At 44.0% G+C, this 17273-nt stretch overlaps 1 protein-coding gene and 1 long non-coding RNA gene across 2 annotated transcripts; one reads left to right on the top strand and one right to left on the bottom strand.

Moving 5' to 3' along the window:
* The first annotated feature begins 8480 nt into the window (after positions 1–8480).
* LOC125572397 lies at positions 8481–9773 on the top strand. The gene is made up of 3 exons (XR_007313813.1): positions 8481–8646; positions 8887–8942; positions 9640–9773. It is a non-coding gene; the product is annotated as an uncharacterized LOC125572397 (long non-coding RNA).
* Positions 9774–10148: 375 nt separating this feature from the next.
* Positions 10149–12320, bottom strand: LOC5499025 (8-oxo-dGDP phosphatase NUDT18). Its single transcript, XM_048732886.1, has 2 exons — positions 11097–12320; positions 10149–10488 (listed from the first exon to the last, which is right to left on the bottom strand). The coding sequence occupies exon 1, from the start codon at positions 12192–12194 to the stop codon at positions 11259–11261; it is 936 nt and encodes a 311-aa protein (XP_048588843.1). The 5' UTR covers positions 12195–12320; the 3' UTR covers positions 10149–10488; positions 11097–11258.
* Positions 12321–17273: the final 4953 nt, after the last annotated feature.

Below are 17273 nucleotides of genomic sequence, written 5' to 3'. Positions count from 1 at the left end.
TAGCCCGACTTCGTGTTTAATAGGGCTAAGCATGGATTGGGAAGGCTGGCGGATGCTGAACGAGGAGGCGATTCCCCGAAGGGAGGAGGAGGAGACGAAGAAGGCGGCAGTTGCGGCGGGAGCCTCTATAGCCGAACATATCAAACACGCTATAGCCGAACAAGTCAAACGCGCAAAAACCGGTTTCCCTAGGTCTCTGACCCTCGCGCAAAAGCTGCTCTACGCCGTGCCCGCGACCCCCGTGGAGAGCACGGCCTCAGACATCACCCCACTACTCACGCAGCTAGAGATACACGTGGCTGAGGACAAATCATTCACGACTAGGGTCCGAGACATATTCAGACAGTAGTCACGCACAAGTCCGCCAAGGAGTCTCGCCGGTGTCTATCGGAGCCTTCCTATGGGTACTGGCCACAGCAACTCAACTTTGCGGTCTGGTGCACAACCGCCGGATGCGGGGTGTCCCTAACCGACCCCGCTTTCGCCACGCTCCCCTCTGTCATCAGGGGATTTCTAAGGTTTCACGTCTACTTCACCACCCGGAGGATACTCTACGAGTATTATTTTTGAGTGCTCAGGGGGCTGTATCCGCGTTGTGCATCGATCAGGTTAACGGCTGCATTGTGGCAGGAATTCAGGAAGTGATCAGGTAGAGCAAAAACAATGTGTATTAGGTGCATTCACAGGGCGGGGGTGCACAAGCTGTGCGTATCCCCCTAGCAGACAAAAAGTGGGTCATTTTTTATTAATGAATCTTCAAATACTATGCATTTTTCATATGATACCCATGATTGCCCACCCCCCCCCCCCCCTAGTAAGCAGCTTTGTATGTGACTTACAAGACTTATGTTGCATTCATACTAGAGACAAAACTGTATTTTTTTTTTTTACTAAATTTTAAATTGTTGTTACTGATGTACTGTAGATCAGCTTTAGCACAAAAAATCTATAATACTTTTTGAAAAATGTTATGTTATCTGTCTCTGTCTCTGGATTTAAGTGTTTTTTCAATCAGGTTTTTTTTTTCTCTGACAAAAAAGTCTCTGTTTAGGTACTAATTTACTGTAAAAAATTATGGTTACTAGCAACAATATCATGAGTGAAAATTTTCATTTATGAAGATTTAGATGGATAAATTTTTAACATTTCGAGATTTTATGAATGTTCTTAAAAAATCTTTTTATTAAAAAAGTAAAAATTGAAGTCGTGTATTATGGATAGTGTTTACATTTTTTGTTTTGTTTTGCAGAGTTTATGACCCTGAGACACGAAAGATTGTGCAAAAGAATGTTGGCCACACTGACTCAGTGCGATGTGTGATGCACATTCCTGAGAGAAGTCAGGTAACCTTTGAAATTGTGTATTAATGGATGTGTACATTGTTGTGTTACTATTGTTTATCAAATGAACTTTTTGTAGTGAGGTTATTGTTTTTGTTATACTATATTGACAAAATGTGTTAATTGCTTAGTAAATGAATTGCATGAAGTAAGAGTAAATTTTTGTGTGATGGCATGTTAGGTTCTCTAATGTTTTGAATATTGCTCTACATAGTATATATCAGCGTCATGGGACAAGACTGTCAGAATATGAAATGCCTTCAAAAACAGTAAGTGATAAAATTAAAAATAGAACTCCTAAAACAACCCTTACTAGCTTTTTTTTTTCTTCAGGTCGTAAAAGATCAACAAAAGATAACAAGGAACAATCAGAAGATGCAAACAGTTAGGTAAAAAAACTACAATAAAGAAACTTGCTTTTATTGCTGGACCGTAACAGGCCTTGGAATACTTGGGGGGGGGGGGGGGGGAGGGATGGGCATGACACAGAGTCTTTTAGAAAACTTGAGGGCACCCCAACTGGTCATTTCCTTAAAACCAAATATAAAGTGGCCCCTTAATGACATTACGGCACTGCTGTAAATTGAGTTTATAAGCGACAGACAACCCTTTTATCATGGGTGGTAGCCTCAGGTTCATTGCCAGGATTTGCTTTGGGGGGAAGGGGTGGAGGGATGTGCAGGTATAAATTATGTAGGAAGTCTAAGATTAGGTGATTCTTCAATAAAGAACTACTTTATCGAAGAATCACCTTGGGGGGAAGGGGGGGGGGGGGGGGTTTGCCCAGTCATGGGTATCATGGAAAAAGCATAGTATTTGAAGATTTTTTAATCTTAGAAATGACCCACTTTTTGGCTGCCGATCTCAATGGCCCATAACAGGGGAAGGCACGAAGTGCTTGCTGACTCCTTATGAACACCAAGGACTCTTTTGTTTTTAAATAATTGCCAAACCTTGGACTTGCTTATCTTTGCCTGTGAACTCCCCTTACCTCATCCTCTTATTGGCAAATCCTGATCACAAACTTACTTAATTACCTATTCTTGTGAACTAGAAGTGGAAAAAATGTTCTTATTTTTTGCAGGTGCAAGATGAACATGAACAGTGAGACCAATGCAAGATACTTTTTAAGATTGTACAAAGGAATATTATATTTTAAAATGAAAGATGTAACATGAATTTTTTAAATTCTTAGCATTAAAGCACTCCTGAAGTCTACTAAAACTTGTCCTTGTTCAGTTCCTTGCCCTATATACATGCTATTTATTTTGTTTGAGGACTTTGTCTTTGTTAAACTCTCCCTAATTCATCTAAAAAAACGAATGAAAACCCTGAATTTGGTTTCCTCTGATGAGAAACTGTGATTTTCCTTTTTTCTTTAATAAGGTGTTTTTTTTCTTTAACAAAGTTGGTTTTTAGATGTTTAAATAGAAGAGATCTACTGGGTGTGGTTGCGGGGGGGGGAAGGGGGGGATAAGGAGGATGATTATTCAATACTAACTGAATCTCGAGTATTTTGCAATGTCGTCCAGTCTTAGAACAGGAACAAAAGATATCCAAGTGAGAATAGCATGAGTGCTGGTGATGAAATGACTCCCATTATGTTAAATCAGCTAGTTTTTTTTTCTAAAAATCGCAAAATCACCAAAGTGTAAAACCCACATTTCTAAAGCCTCAGAATCTCAAAGGTCATATCCATCAAGACAAACATAGCTGCAAGAGTGACAGAACCTGAACAGACACACACACATGGGGTGAGAAGTGGCAGATCAAGGAGTCCCAAAAAAAGGGGTCCAAAGAGATTTCTGTTCCACCCACCCCTAGATCCTCCCCTGGTGAGCACACCCAACCTCACTCAAATTTCTGACTATGGGTGTGTTTGTCCATATGATGCCTATGCCCTCTGCACCCCCCTTCAGCCAATCCTGGGCACGCCCTTGCTGAAAGAGAGGAAACTTTTCATTTATATTCTTTACAAAATAAGAAACTGTTAAGGTTACACATACATTTAACTAATGGTTTAGACTTCGATTTGCTATATATGTAATACAAAATTATTTACAAGCAGACTATTCTCACTTCTTTGTGTGTCGGAAACATAAAAGGTAATCAAGCTGGGACATGAAGGGTAAATATAGGTTAGTACCCCCTTCCCCTGCAGGCCTGTACCCAAGGGGTTGTGAACGCACAACGGCCGAAGGTCCACTTTTGGATCGCAATGGACGTGCAATTTGTTGACAAATTATAAAGCATAATCTAGATCACTTGGTATTTGGTATTTAGCCAAATCTGACAATAAATGTCCCATGGAGATACTGCAATGCATCGGGGATGGTCAGATTTTTATCAGAGATCTCATTCCATCCCTTCCCCCCCCCCCCCCCCCCCCCTTCCCGGAAAAGGTAGGTCCAGTTTTTTTGGATTTCGCACCCCCCCCAAGAAGAAAAATCCTGGGTACGGGCCTGCCCTGTCCCCTCAAGGTGGAGCTGAGCAAGCTTGCCTTTGATTCATCACAAAAACATTGTACAATAAAGCTGTTTAAAAAACATACCCATGTTTTCTCTGTATAATGATTTCATATTGCATGAGCTGCACTTATTTGCCAAGTTTCTTGGTGTTTCATAAAATAACAACCCATTAAATATATTCTTGGTTTCATTCAGTTAGGAATTATGGGTCAGTTAAGGTGCAGCACCAGGTATCATGTGCTTATTAAGGAAACACAACCTTGAGTGTCAAGAAGCTTAGAAATCTTACTCTTCAGAGAGTCACTAGAAACATTTATCCAATGAAACTTCTCTGAAACAAGATTACATTTCTTTACATTGACAAGGACAGACAGACACATTCCATCTGCGGCGCCATGTGGACTGCCAACATGCTCAATTTTCAAGACCCCACTGATATCATACTCTATGTGTTGATCAGCTGATTGTAACACGTCTTTCACCCGTTCTTTAATTCTATGATAAGGGGAGATCAATTCTTTGGGAAGCTTTGGTATTCCATTCTTGGAACTTCTCAACAGAACGTCTAATTCATCATTTTTTTTGAAAACAGCCAAAATTATAATTGACACTTTGTGTTGTGGATTTTTTACTGGCATAGATCTAAATAACAGATCATCGCGACGTGAATGATGCCATTGCAAAGTAACATCAATCGCAGGACATATATCGTAAGCTCTCAGCTTCAATTTCGTAAATATATCCTCCCTTGTAAACCACGCGGCTTCCAAGGATTCCTTATCAGGCTTTGTCTTGAGTTTTCCCCCTATTATTTTTCCTGTAAACGTCACCCGAATCCAGTTTCCAAAGACGGTATCAATGCAAATCATTGTTGATGGCTCGAATTCCAATCCAGTTTCTTCGATAACCTCTCTTTTAGCACCTTGAACTAGACTTTCGTTCTTTTCCAAGCGACCAGCGGGTAGGTACCACTTCCCTAGACAAGATTCCTTAGCTTCTCTCATCATCAATATTTTCCCATCCTCTCGAATAATCACGGCTGCAACGATATAACAGATGTGTCTCCCCAAAGCAAATATTTCTAGGTCATCTTCCCCGTCTTTCGGGCTACCCCCAGCTGGAAATTTACTCAAAGTAATGTCTTCAAGTTCTGATACAACCGTCTGCATAATGAGAAAAGTAGAAGAATGGATGAAATTTCGCTTAAAAACCTACATCAGGAGATGCCACTTCACTTCGCCGCCTTTCTATTTTACATTCATCACTCATTTGACTTTCCACGTCTATACCACAGGCTACCCGGACGAATGCTGCCTCCAGAGCATAAATTATTACTGGGTTACCTGTGGTAGCTAATGCTTGCAAATCATTTACGAGTTATTGGAGGGACTTCCGTGTCACTCGATCGTCGGATCGTTGGATCGTTGGATCGATCATCCGTAAACTTTTTGTGGTCTTTCTGTGCTTTCGCAACACAGCTATTTTTAGATATTCCTGTAAACTTCCGGTGACCAAACAAAACAAGTAAAATGCTAGCAAAGCTTTTAATTATTTTTGTTTTAGTAATTGCCGATTCGCGTCTCTGGGTTCTCGTGTTTTCTATTGAGTTTGTGCTGAAAGAGCGACTAGCCAAAACTGCGACTTTTAAGTCCGAGAAACACAAGGGAAAAGCCTGTGTTAGCAGGGTCTCTGTTTGCAGGGTAAAAAAGCCTCTGTTAGAAGGACAAAATAGAAGAGGATAGATTTCCACAAACTAATTTTTCAAAATTCTTCCCAATCAGCTAAACTAAATATCAAACAAAACTCTTACAAACACATGGCCCTCGCTTATTAATCGAATGACGATTTTGCGCCTTTCTAGAATGTTAACATGCATAAAACACATTGATGACAGTAGCGTGATCAATTATTGCGGGTATTTTATTTTGGAAGGAAGTATTTTGTAGCTTATTGATGAAAACCGTCTCCTACAAATCGCTATAAGTAAATGAATCCCAAAGAAGTGATTTCCTTGCATCGCGACACTTGTCCGGCTACCCATAAGACAAATTTTGTTTTCTTACTATAAAATATCTTGATCTCTCTCATTGAATGTCATGATTTTTTCACCATGTAGATTTCAATAAGTAGAGCATATGTTTAAATTGAGACAAGTTCCAACAGAATATCGAGCAGTTTAGTAAGTAACTCAACTAGAAAAGCCTAAGCCTGCTGCTTTGGTTTGGTAACTTTTTTAGAGGTAAACATGTCAGTACCCATGTGTAGTGTAAGATATGTAAAACTATGAAAGTTATTTTGGTATTTTAGTGCTTATTTTTTTGGTATTTTGGTCCTTCGTTTAGATAATTTTTGTTTTCTTCCTAAAATAACTTCACCTCTTATTGAATGTCGTTTTAATTTTATGGAACGTTTTCAATGAAATCTAGATATTTGTGTTGGGGGGACTGGGGGGTTTCAGAGAAACTAGTAGGAGGTGCGGATCGCCCCTCCGGGCCTCCCAGCCCGCTTTCAGTGAAACGAGTGGGAGGCGCGGATCGCCCCTCCGGGCCTCCCAGCTCCACTCCAAGCTGGGGACTTTCGGTGACACGTTTCGCGTAGATTAATAATTAATCTACGTCGGGACCACTTCGCGTAGATGGATACTTAGCAGAAGTAGGTCTACGCAAAACACACTCCGCGTAGGTGGGTAATTAGCGATGGTTAACCCATGTCGGGGGACGCCAGCGCCTTGTGCTAGGACCGTTAAAACGAGGGACGTGGATTGGGCCGCCAACCTAAGGAGCGCGGAATAATCGTTTTTCGGCCGTAAATTCAAAGCTGCTGGCGTGGCGTTAAAACCTGAGTTTTACTCGAACACCTCGCTCCCGAACTCCTCGCGAATTTCTCGCAGCCTCTTTTTCATCTTTTCGCGTGTCTCCAGGGAGGGCCCTTTCCTGCTTTTTTTCTCACGCGGTGCGAGGCCGTGTCGAGCTCTGATAGCGGCCTTGAGCGCGTAGTATCTCTCTTGTTCCTGAAGTATTAGCCGAAACTCTTCGTCTGAGATATGCCCGTCCTGCAGAGCCTTAGAGACAAGCTCGCTGATCGAGTTTTTCTTACTCTCCGCTAAAACCATCGTGTCTTCGTGTTTAGCCACCTTGCTCGTAAGACCCCTAAAGCCCAGCGACCCCTGCCAGCGGACCGCCGATCAGAACCCCTATCCCACTCAAAGAGACCCCTACCCCGGCGCTGGAAAGCGCCCCGGCAGCGACGCCGGATGCCACAGACACAGCATGGGTAACGGCAAAGGCTCGCTTATACGTCTTCCGCACCTGACGATGATGCGTTATCTCGTTGTCTAGAACCGCCTGAGTGTCACATATTTTCTGGAGTCGGAAGCTTTGCACGTCGATGCCGATGCTTGCCGGAGCGGTAGGCGTCATGTGCGTTTACGGGGGGCAGACGCTGGGAAGCGAAGGGTATATGGCACCGCTGCTAACGTCGCTGTTTGCCATGCTTGTTATGTCGGAACTAGGTTAGCTCTAATACGAGGCGAACAGGCTTGCCCTTAAAGTCCACCCGTCTACCGCGGTCATCCCTGATCCATATTTGGATACTCGAGACAAACCCAGAGGAAGATGTTGCGGCACAAACGGGGATGTCGGGTCCATAGACGACTTTCTCGTGCGGCCTCCCGCGGGTTTCTAGGCAAGCGAGAACGTTTGAAGGCTCGCCTAAGGCGAGGCATTGCATGCGGTCTACGATATCGCAGAAAATGTAGAGGGCCTCTATTTTCGGCAAAGCCACCTTCAGTGGGGCCCCCCAAGGGCAGTGCGAGGCCCCGCCCACCCAACTGATCGTCTTTAGCCTCTAGGCCAAATAGTGCGCAAAGCTCGGCATTCAGGAACGCAACGCTATTGGGCATGAGCGCGATCTTCACGGTGAGGGGATCCAGCTTCGCGCTCAGAATCTTGCTTTCAGCGCGGTTGATCGTTTCCACGATGGACTCGGCCATGCCCGGCTGGCAGAGTAGCGATGGGCGGGAGGGAGGCTATGGTCGTTATCTGATGCTCCCGCTCGAGATTATACCAGCTGTTAAACAGCCAGCACTGCCGGAGCGCCACGAAGCGTGGGCGCCTTATCGGCCGCTCGAAGAAGAGCGTCAGTTCGCCTTCGGTGAACACGGCATGTAGGACCACCATTGTGTTGAACATAGCCCGACTTCGTGTTTAATAGGGCTAAGCATGGATTGGGAAGGCTGGCGGATGCTGAACGAGGAGGCGATTCCCCGAAGGGAGGAGGAGGAGACGAAGAAGGCGGCAGTTGCGGCGGGAGCCTCTATAGCCGAACATATCAAACACGCTATAGCCGAACAAGTCAAACGCGCAAAAACCGGTTTCCCTAGGTCTCTGACCCTCGCGCAAAAGCTGCTCTACGCCGTGCCCGCGACCCCCGTGGAGAGCACGGCCTCAGACATCACCCCACTACTCACGCAGCTAGAGATACACGTGGCTGAGGACAAATCATTCACGACTAGGGTCCGAGACATATTCAGACAGTAGTCACGCACAAGTCCGCCAAGGAGTCTCGCCGGTGTCTATCGGAGCCTTCCTATGGGTACTGGCCACAGCAACTCAACTTTGCAGTCTGGTGCACAACCGCCGGATGCGGGGTGTCCCTAACCGACCCCGCTTTCGCCACGCTCCCCTCTGTCATCAGGGGATTTCTAAGGTTTCACGTCTACTTCACCACCCGGAGGATACTCTACGAGTATTATTTTTGAGTGCTCAGGGGGCTGTATCCGCGTTGTGCATCGATCAGGTTAACGGCTGCATTGTGGCAGGAATTCAGGAAGTGATCAGGTAGAGCAAAAACAATGTGTATTAGGTGCATTCACAGGGCGGGGGTGCACAAGCTGTGCGTATCCCCCTAGCAGACAAAAAGTGGGTCATTTTTTATTAATGAATCTTCAAATACTATGCATTTTTCATATGATACCCATGATTGCCCACCCCGCCCCCTAGTAAGCAGCTTTGTATGTGACTTACAAGACTTATGTTGCATTCATACTAGAGACAAAACTGTATTTTTTTCTTCTTCAGGTCGTAAAAGATCAACAAAAGATAACAAGGAACAATCAGAAGATGCAAACAGTTAGGTAAAAAAACTACAATAAAGAAACTTGCTTTTATTGCTGGACCGTAACAGGCCTTGGAATACTTGGGGGGGGGGGGGGAGGGATGGGCATGACACAGAGTCTTTTAGAAAACTTGAGGGCACCCCAACTGGTCATTTCCATAAAACCAAATATAAAGTGGCCCCTTAATGACATTACGGCACTGCTGTAAATTGAGTTTATAAGCGGCAGACAACCCTTTTATCAGGGGTGGTAGCCTCAGGTTCATTGCCAGGATTTGCTTTGGGGGGAAGGGGTGGATGGATGTGCAGGTATAAATTATGTAGGAAGTCTAAGATTAGGTGATTCTTCGATAAAGAACTACTTTATCGAAGAATCACCTTGGCGGGGGGGGGGGGGGGGGGGGGGGGGGGCTGCCCAGTCATGGGTATCATGGAAAAAGCATAGTATTTGAAGATTTTTTAATCTTAGAAATGACCCACTTTTTGGCTGCCGATCTCAATGGCCCATAACAGGGGAAGGCACGAAGTGCTTGCTGACTCCTTATGAACACCAAGGACTCTTTTGTTTTTAAATAATTGCCAAACCTTGGACTTGCTTATCTTTGCCTGTGAACTCCCCTTACCTCATCCTCTTATTGGCAAATCCTGACCACAAACTTACTTAATTACCCATTCTTGTGAACTAGAAGGGGAAAAAATGTTCTTATTTTTTGCAGGTGCAAGATGAACATGAACAGTGAGACCAATGCAAGATACTTTTTAAGATTGTACAAAGGAATATTATATTTTAAAATGAAAGATGTAACATGATTTTTTTAAATTCTTAGCATTAAAGCACTCCTGAAGTCTACTAAAATTTGTCCTTGTTCAGTTCCTTGCCCTATATACATGCTATTTATTTTGTTTGAGGACTTTGTCTTTGTTAAACTCTCCCTAATTCATCTAAAAAAACGAATGAAAACCCTGAATTTGGTTTCCTCTGATGAGAAACTGTGATTTTCCTTTTTTCTTTAATAAGGTGTTTTTTTTCTTTAACAAAGTTGGTTTTTAGATGTTTAAATAGAAGAGATCTACTGGGTGTGGTTGCGGGGGGGGGGGGATAAGGAGGATGATTATTCAATACTAACTGAATCTCGAGTATTTTGCAATGTCGTCCAGTCTTAGAACAGGAACAAAAGATATCCAAGTGAGAATAGCATGAGTGCTGGTGATGAAATGACTCCCATTATGTTAAATCAGCTAGTTTTTTTTTCTAAAAATCGCAAAATCACCAAAGTGTAAAACCCACATTTCTAAAGCCTCAGAATCTCAAAGGTCATATCCATCAAGACAAACACAGCTGCAAGAGTGACAGAACCTGAACAGACACATACACATGGGGTGAGAAGTGGCAGATCAAGGAGTCCCAAAAAAGGGGGTCCAAAGAGATTTCTGTTCCGCCCACCCCTAGATCCTCCCCTGGTGAGCACACCCAACCTCACTCGAATTTCTGACTATGGGTGTGTTTGTCCATATGATGCCTATGCCCTCTGCAACACCTTCAGCCAATCCTGGGCACGCCCTTGCTGAAAGAGAGGAAACTTTTCATTTATATTCTTTACAAAATAAGAAACTGTTAAGGTTACACATACATTTAACTAATGGTTTAGACTTCGATTTGCTATATATGTAATACAAAATTATTTACAAGCAGACTATTCTCAGTTCTTTGTGTGTCGGAAACATAAAAGGTAATCAAGCTGGGACATGAAGGGTGAATATAGGTTAGTAGCCCTTCCCCTGCAGGCCTGTACCCAAGGGGGGGTCAACGCACAACGGCCGAAGGCCCACTTTTGGATCGCAATGGACGTGCAATTTGTTGACAAATTATAAAGCATAATCTAGATCACTTGGTATTTGGTATTTAGCCAAATCTGACAATAAATGTCCCATGGAGATACTGCAACGCATCGGGGATGGTCAGATTTTTATCAGAGAACTCATTCCATCCCTCCCCCCCCCCCCCCCCTCCGGAAAAGGTAGGTCCAGTTTTTTGGATTTCGCACCCCCCCCCCCCCCCAAGAAGAAAAACCCTGGGTACGGGCCTGCCCTTTCCCCTCAAGGTGGAGCTGAGCAAGCTTGCCTTTGATTCATCACAAAAACATTGTACAATAAAGCTGTTTAAAAAACATACCCATGTTTTCTCTGTATAATGATTTCATATTGCATGAGCTGCACTTATTTGCCAAGTTTCTTGGTGTTTCATAAAATAACGACCCATTAAATATATTCTTGGTTTCATTCAGTGGCTGATAAAGTTAGGAATTATGGGTCAGTTAAGGTGCAGCACCAGGTATCATGTTCTTATTAAGGAAACACAACCTTGAGTGTCAAGAAGCTTAGAAATCTTACTCTTCAGAGAGTCACTAGAAACATTTATCCAATGAAACTTCTCTGAAACAAGATTACATTTCTTCACATTGACAAGGACAGACAGACACATTCCATCTGCGGTGCCATGTGGACTGCCAACATGCTCAATTTTCAAGACCCCACTGATATCATACTCTATGTGTTGATCAGCTGATTGTAACACGTCTTTCACCCGTTCTTTAATTCTATGATAAGGGGAGATCAATTCTTTGGGAAGCTTTGGTATTCCATTCTTGGAACTTCTCAACAGAACGTCTAATTCATCATTTTTTTTGAAAACAGCCAAAATTATAATTGACACTTTGTGTTGTGGATTTTTTACTGGCATAGATCTAAATAACAGATCATCGCGACGTGAATGATGCCATTGCAAAGTAACATCAATCGCAGGACATATATCGTAAGCTCTCAGCTTCAATTTCGTAAATATATCCTCCCTTGTAAACCACGCGGCTTCCAAGGATTCCTTATCAGGCTTTGTCTTGAGTTTTCCCCCTATTATTTTTCCTGTAAACGTCACCCGAATCCAGTTTCCAAAGACGGTATCAATGCAAATCATTGTTGATGGCTCGAATTCCAATCCAGTTTCTTCGATAACCTCTCTTTTAGCACCTTGAACTAGACTTTCGTTCTTTTCCAAGCGACCAGCGGGTAGGTACCACTTCCCTAGACAAGATTCCTTAGCTTCTCTCATCATCAATATTTTCCCATCCTCTCGAATAATCACGGCTGCAACGATATAACAGATGTGTCTCCCCAAAGCAAAGATTTCTAGGTCATCTTCCCCGTCTTTCGGGCTACCCCCAGCTGGAAATTTACTCAAAGTAATGTCTTCAAGTTCTGATACAACCGTCTGCATAATGAGAAAAGTAGAAGAATGGATGAAATTTCGCTTAAAAACCTACATCAGGAGATGCCACTTCACTTCGCCGCCTTTCTATTTTACATTCATCACTCATTTGACTTTCCACGTCTATACCACAGGCTACCCGGACGAATGCTGCCTCCAGAGCATAAATTATTACTGGGTTACCTGTGGTAGCTAATGCTTGCAAATCATTTACGAGTTATTGGAGGGACTTCCGTGTCACTCGATCGTCGGATCGTTGGATCGTTGGATCGATCATCCGTAAACTTTTTGTGGTCTTTCTGTGCTTTCGCAACATAGCAATTTTTAGATATTCCTGTAAACTTCCGGTGACCAAACAAAACAAGTAAAATGCTAGCAAAGCTTTTAATTATTTTTGTTTTAGTAATTGCCGATTCGCGTCTCTGGGTTCTCGTGTTTTCTATTGAGTTTGTGCTGAAAGAGCGACTAGCCAAAACTGCGACTTTTAAGTCCGAGAAACACAAGGGAAAAGCCTGTGTTAGCAGGGTCTCTGTTTGCAGGGTAAAAAAGCCTCTGTTAGAAGGACAAAATAGAAGAGGATAGATTTCCACAAACTAATTTTTCAAAATTCTTCCCAATCAGCTAAACTAAATATCAAACAAAACTCTTACAAACACATGGCCCTCGCTTATTAATCGAATGACGATTTTGCGCCTTTCTAGAATGTTAACATGCATAAAACACATTGTATGACAGTAGCGTGATCAATTATTGCGGGTATTTTATTTTGGAAGGAAGTATTTTGTAGCTTATTGATGAAAACCGTCTCCTACAAATCGCTATAAGTAAATGAATCCCAAAGAGGTGATTTCCTTGCATCGCGACACTTGTCCGGCTACCCATAAGACAAATTTTGTTTTCTTACTATAAAATATCTTGATCTCTCTCATTGAATGTCATGATTTTTTCACCATGTAGATTTCAATAAGTAGAGCATATGTTTAAATTGAGACAAGTTCCAACAGAATATCGAGCAGTTTAGTAAGTAACTCAACTAGAAAAGCCTAAGCCTGCTGCTTTGGTTTGGTAACTTTTTTAGAGGTAAACATGTCAGTAGCCATGTGTAGTGTAAGATATGTAAAACTATGAAAGTTATTTTGGTATTTTAGTGCTTATTTTTTTGGTATTTTGGTCCTTCGTTTAGATAATTTTTGTTTTCTTCCTAAAATAACTTCACCTCTTATTGAATGTCGTTTTAATTTTATGGAACGTTTTCAATGAAATCTAGATATTTGTGTTGAGGGGACTGGGGGGTTTCAGAGAAACTAGTAGGAGGTGCGGATCGCCCCTCCGGGCCTCCCAGCCCGCTTTCAGTGAAACGAGTGGGAGGCGCGGATCGCCCCTCCGGGCCTCCCAGCTCCACTCCAAGCTGGGGACTTTCGGTGACACGTTTCGCGTAGATTAATAATTAATCTACGTCGGGACCACTTCGCGTAGATGGATACTTAGCAGAAGTAGGTCTACGCAAAACACACTCCGCGTAGGTGGGTAATTAGCGATGGTTAACCCATGTCGGGGGACGCCAGCGCCTTGTGCTAGGACCGTTAAAACGAGGGACGTGGATTGGGCCGCCAACCTAAGGAGCGCGGAATAATCGTTTTTCGGCCGTAAATTCAAAGCTGCTGGCGTGGCGTTAAAACCTGAGTTTTACCCGAACACCTCGCTCCCGAACTCCTCGCGAATTTCTCGCAGCCTCTTTTTCATCTTTTCGCGTGTCTCCAGGGAGGGCCCTTTCCTGCTTTTTTTCTCACGCGGTGCGAGGCCGTGTCGAGCTCTGATAGCGGCCTTTAGCCGAAACTCTTCGTCTGAGATATGCCCGTCCTGCAGAGCCTTAGAGACAAGCTCGCTGATCGAGTTTTTCTTACTCTCCGCTAAAACCATCGTGTCTTCGTGTTTAGCCACCTTGCTCGTAAGACCCCTAAAGCCCAGCGACCCTGCCAGCGGACCGCCGATCGGAACCCCTATCCCACTCAAAGAGACCCCTACCTCGGCGCTGGAAAGCGCCCCGGCAGCGACGCCGGATGCCACAGACACAGCATGGGTAACGGCAAAGGCTCGCTTATACGTCTTCCGCACCTGTCGATGATGCGTTATCTCGTTGTCTAGAACCGCCTGAGTGTCACATATTTTCTGGAGTCGGAAGCTTTGCACGTCGACGCCGATGCTTGCCGGAGCGGTAGGCGTCATGTGCGTTTACGGGGGGCAGACGCTGGGAAGCGAAGGGTATATGGCACCGCTGCTAACGTCGCTGTTTGCCATGCTTGTTATGTCGGACCTAGGTTAGCTCTAATACGAGGCGAACAGGCTTGCCCTTAAAGTCCACCCGTCTACCGCGGTCATCCCTGATCCATATTTGGATACTCGAGACAAACCCAGAGGAAGATGTTGCGGCACAAACGGGGATGTCGGGTCCATAGACGACTTTCTCGTGCGGCCTCCCGCGGGTTTCTAGGCAAGCGAGAACGTTTGAAGGCTCGCCTAAGGCGAGGCATTGCATGCGGTCTACGATATCGCAGAAAATATAGAGGGCCTCTATTTTCGGCAAAGCCACCTTCAGTGGGGCCCCCCAAGGGCAGTGCGAGGCCCCGCCCACCCAACTGATCGTCTTTAGCCTCTAGGCCAAATAGTGCGCAAAGCTCGGCATTCAGGAACGCAACGCTATTGGGCATGAGCGCGATCTTCACGGTGAGGGGATCCAGCTTCGCGCTCAGAATCTTGCTTTCAGCGCGGTTGATCGTTTCCACGATGGACTCGGCCATGCCCGGCTGGCAGAGTAGCGATGGGCGGGAGGGAGGCTATGGTCGTTATCTGATGCTCCCGCTCGAGATTATACCAGCTGTTAAACAGCCAGCACTGCCGGAGCGCCACGAAGCGTGGGCGCCTTATCGGCCGCTCGAAGAAGAGCGTCAGTTCGCCTTCGGTGAACACGGCATGTAGGACCACCATTGTGTTGAACATAGCCCGACTTCGTGTTTAATAGGGCTAAGCATGGATTGGGAAGGCTGGCGGATGCTGAACGAGGAGGCGATTCCCCGAAGGGAGGAGGAGGAGACGAAGAAGGCGGCAGTTGCGGCAGGGGCCTCTATAGCCGAACATATCAAACACGCTATAGCCGAACAAGTCAAACGCGCAAAAACCGGTTTCCCTAGGTCTCTGACCCTCGGGCAAGAGCTGCTCTACGCCGTGCCCGCGACCCCCGTGGAGAGCACGGCCTCAGACATCACCCCACCACTCACGCAGCTAGAGATACACGTGGCTGAGGACAAATCATTCACGACTAGGGTCCGAGACATATTCAGACAGTAGTCACGCACAAGTCCGCCAAGGAGTCTCGCCGGTGTCTATCGGAGCCTTCCTATGGGTACTGGCCACAGCAACTCAACTTTGCGGTCTGGTGCACAACCGCCGGATGCGGGGTGTCCCTAACCGACCCCGCTTTCGCCACGCTCCCCTCTGTCATCAGGGGATTTCTAAGGTTTCACGTCTACTTCACCACCCGGAGGATACTCTACGAGTATTATTTTTGAGTGCTCAGGGGGCTGTATCCGCGTTGTGCATCGATCAGGTTAACGGCTGCATTGTGGCAGGAATTCAGGAAGTGATCAGGTAGAGCAAAAACAATGTGTATTAGGTGCATTCACAGGGCGGGGGTGCACAAGCTGTGCGTATCCCCCTAGCAGACAAAAAGTGGGTCATTTTTTATTAATGAATCTTCAAATACTATGCATTTTTCATATGATACCCATGATTGCCCACCCCCCCCCCCCCCCCCTAGTAAGCAGCTTTGTATGTGACTTACAAGACTTATGTTGCATTCATACTAGAGACAAAACTGTATTTTTTTTTTTACTAAATTTTAAATTGTTGTTACTGATGTACTGTAGATCAGCTTTAGCACAAAAAATCTATAATACTTTTTGAAGAATGTTATGTTATCTGTCTCTGTCTCTGGATTTCAGTGTTTTTTCAATCAGGTTTTTTTTTTCTCTGACAAAAAAGTCTCTGTTTAGGTACTAATTTACTGTAAAAAATTATGGTTACTAGCAACAATATCATGAGTGAAAATTTTCATTTATGAAGATATAGATGGATAAATTTTTAACATTTCGAGATTTTATGAATGTTCTTAAAAAATCTTTTTATTAATGAGTAAAAATTGAAGTCGTGTATTATGGATAGTGTTTACATTTTTTGTTTTGTTTTGCAGAGTTTATGACCCTGAGACACGAAAGATTGTGCAAAAGAATGTTGGCCACACTGACTCAGTGCGATGTGTGATGCACATTCCTGAGAGAAGTCAGGTAACCTTTGAAATTGTGTATTAATGGATGTGTACATTGTTGTGTTACTATTGTTTATCAAATGAACTTTTTGTAGTGAGGTTATTGTTTTTGTTATACTATATTGACAAAATGTGTTAATTGCTTAGTAAATGAATTGCATGAAGTAAGAGTAAATTTTTGTGTGATGGCATGTTAGGTTCTCTAATGTTTTGAATATTGCTCTACATAGTATATATCAGCGTCATGGGACAAGACTGTCAGAATATGAAATGCCTTCAAAAACAGTAAGTGATAAAATTAAAAATAGAACTCCTAAAACAACCCTTACATACTAGCTTTTTTTCTTCTTCAGGTCGTAAAAGATCAACAAAAGATAACAAGGAACAATCAGAAGATGCAAACAGTTAGGTAAAACAACTGCAATAAAGAAACTTGCTTTTATTGCTGGACCGTAACAGGCCTTGGAATACTTAGGGGGGGGGGGGGGATGGGCATGACACAGAGTTATTTAGAAAACTTGAGGGCACCCCTACTGATCATTTCCTTAAAATCAAATAAAAAGTGGCCCCTTAATAGATTACGGCACTGCTGTAAATTGAGTTTATAAGCGACAGACAACCCTTTTATCAGGGGTGGTAGCCTCAGGTTCATTGCTAGGATTTGCTTTGGGGAAAAGGGGTGGAGGGATGTGCAGGTATAAATTATGTAGGAAGTCTAAGATTAGGTGATTCTTCGATAAAGAACTACTTTATCGAAGAATCACCTG

This window comes from Nematostella vectensis, chromosome 9 (genome assembly GCF_932526225.1).
Source record: "Nematostella vectensis chromosome 9, jaNemVect1.1, whole genome shotgun sequence".
NCBI classification, from domain to species: Eukaryota; Metazoa; Cnidaria; class Anthozoa; order Actiniaria; family Edwardsiidae; genus Nematostella; species Nematostella vectensis.
The sequence above is the reverse complement of the archived record's forward strand: the minus strand, read 5'-3'. Positions and strand labels throughout refer to the sequence as shown.